General features: G+C 41.3%; 1 protein-coding gene across 1 annotated transcript in view; it reads right to left on the bottom strand.

The window, feature by feature from the left end:
- LOC101863920 (doublecortin domain-containing protein 2) overlaps positions 1 to 2,953 on the bottom strand; it is a gene marked incomplete in the record, with an annotated part of 83,085 nt that overhangs the window by 27,963 nt on the left and 52,169 nt on the right. Inside the window, 2 exon segments of the mRNA XM_035971228.1 lie at positions 96 to 220; positions 1,750 to 1,853. Of these exon segments, the coding sequence (XP_035827121.1) occupies positions 96 to 220; positions 1,750 to 1,853 (229 nt within the window).

Below are 2,953 nucleotides of genomic sequence, written 5' to 3'. Positions count from 1 at the left end.
CACACACACACACTCTCTCTCTCTCACACACACACACTCTCTCTCTCTCTCTCTCACACACTCTCTCTCTCTCTCTCTCTGTGTCTCTCACTCACCTCCACCTCCCTCGCCTCCCGCTGATCGACAGGTAGCTCAGTACGAGTGTGTCTAGTGTCCTGTACCTCCCTCGCCCCTCTTGTGGTCCTATTGTTCTGCTTGGCTTTGAAGACCCCGCCTTCATCTGAAAAAAGGACAAAACGAATAAATCATTGAAAGAACACACCGTCCTTATGTGGAGGAATGGCAAAAAGAATGAATCATTGAAAGAATGTCCCGCCATCATCTCAAGGACTGACAGAAAAAGACATAAATCTTCGAAAGAACTGATCACCCTAATGTGGGGGAACGAAAGAAAGAATAAATCACTTAAAGTAAGATTATGTCGCCTTCATCTGGAGGAGTGACAGAACTAATGAATAAGTGAAAATACATTAAAATATAGGTTAATTAGGGTACAAACATGCTTTGCTTTAACATATATGTGAAGATAAAAATGATGTAAGAATCAGCGGAAGAACATTAAAACGTGTTTAAATTGATAATGGAGGAGGACAAAAGTAGGAATCAATGACATTTTTAATCATATTTGTTCATTTTATCTAAATGGGTCTTCAAACTGAACCTAAAAAAAGGGAATGAATGCAGTGTGCCCTGGGTATATCTGTCTACTAGTCGTGTCACCTTTCAAATCGATAAGAGTTAGCTTCGGCCGCCACCCGGAGAAAAATTCAAAATGTCCTACCAACTGAAACTGTTTGGTGTGTCCCGGGACGGCTCGTGGGGGCAAAAAAGTGGGCGTGCACAATTATTAATTAAACTATCACAAACTGAAGATAGCCAAGGGCACAGTAAATGGGATGGAGTATAATTTTAGGATCTTTGGGTTTGTGAGGGAGGACCTCGTGCTTTTATTTTACTAGTCGCTTTGATTTCTAGAACTAAATCTGTTTGTTAGCTAAACATCAATTTCGTTCATACTGCATTAGAAATGAACACTCAAGTACCCGGTAAGAACTTTCATCACTCCACAACAAAACCATTCAAAGTCACAACTCATAGGAGGGTGACTTAAGTATGCCACGTTCACCTCTGTCAGGTTCACGGTCACAGAGTCACTTAAAATAGCCTAGTGGCAAGACAATATAAACAAATCGAAATTCGCTTGAGCACTCTGCTGGATTGCTCCGGGGCTCACATAATTTTGGCATAGAATAGTGTACAGTTTATAGCGTTTATTTTTAGACTGCCTACAGTGGGCTATGTTTCGGCACTATTTAGCAGGAGCACATTTGAGATGTGCCGACATATTAATATTATTGTACCGCCAAACTCGCTACGAGTGTCGTCATCGCTTGGGTTGTCCTAAAGAGCGATTTATAGGTCAGGTTATCATTGTTGAATCTCCTATTACGTTTAGTTAAAGCGCGTTGGCTTTGTTTTACCACGCTATAGACACAGAAATGACAGTTACTGCGCCAGCAAGGACCTTGTTTTGATATAATATTTGACTAGTATTTGTTTCTGGAGTCTTTCATTTTTCTATTGTGGGTGCTTTACGTAAAAGAACAATAAAATATTTGGGGCGGCACTGAACGACCGTGCTCTATGGACGAACCGCGCCTGGGTGTGTCCCTCGCGCTTATATGACCTTTGTGTAGTTGCGAGCGCCGTAAAACACTTATCAATTCTATTTTTAAAATTCAATCTTACCTTTGTCAAGGTCCACAGTCCGGACACGGTCCGAGCTGCGCGTGTGTTTGACAGGCTTGGCCGGGAACACCTGGTCCTCCTCCCGCCTGGGGGCTGCTCGGCGTCTGTCAAATGAAATGTTGGAGCGTCGTAGTGAAATCAGGCGCTCATGAAAATAATGAAATCGAAGATATTGGCATTTTTCCTCCAGTTTGACCATTGTTTCCCCATTTTTATTTTCTGGCTCTGCACCATTTATGTTAATTTAAAACACATTTCTGTGTTGATTTTACCGAAAAACATTGATTAAAGGCACAACAAAAGTAAATTTTCAGTTTCCAAGGACTCTCAAGCTTAGGGAAATCACCATCCTTGGGCGGCCATATTTGTGTGCTACTTTTGACTCTGAAACCAGGCGGCCCCGACCTCATTCAATCGCAAATATTTCGACTTCTATTCAACAAAGATTGGTATTTTTTTTCACCAAAAGCAAGTCAATTGAGCAGGCGTTAAGATGATACCAATAACCCCACATACCCAAAAATTAACCAGCGCCTGATTCCACCGCGTCGTGGTTATAGGTTTAACGCCCTAATCAACACTATTAGGTTATTTAAGATGCCGGACCTCCAAGTTTAACGTTCTTCTCCGTAAGGACCTGAACCAAACGGAAAATTCGAGTAAAGTGTCTTTGCCAAGGACACAACGTCGGACCGAGCTGACGCTCGAACCCCCGTACCCGCTACCTCACGATTACGGGTCCGGTAGCCTAACCACTAGGATACCGACGTCACTTCGACGTATGTGCATAAGGAGGGGGGGGGCAATAATAGTAGTAATAATAATGATGATGATTTTATCTCATCACCATTATCGTCATCATCATCGTATTCGTAACCATCATCGTCGTAATCATCGTCATCGTAATCAGCATCGTAATCATCATCATCATCATCATCATCATCATCATCATTAATATCGTTGTTGTAAGTATGATAAGAAACAATGAAAAAAAGTTGGTGGACATTTGAGCATTTGAAATTGTGCGTTATTATAAAATATGTTCAATGTTTAGCTCCAATGGGCTTCTCCAATAACGTGATTAAAAAAACAAACCCAAACCAATCAACCAATCATCACCACCATCATCATCATCATCATCATCATGTTGATACTACTACTACTACTACTACTACTACTACTACTACTACTACTACTACTACTA

Source organism: Aplysia californica, unplaced genomic scaffold (genome assembly GCF_000002075.1).
Source record: "Aplysia californica isolate F4 #8 unplaced genomic scaffold, AplCal3.0 scaffold00400, whole genome shotgun sequence".
In the NCBI taxonomy this organism is placed as follows: domain Eukaryota; kingdom Metazoa; phylum Mollusca; class Gastropoda; order Aplysiida; family Aplysiidae; genus Aplysia; species Aplysia californica.
This window is presented reverse-complemented; position numbering and strand designations above follow the sequence as displayed.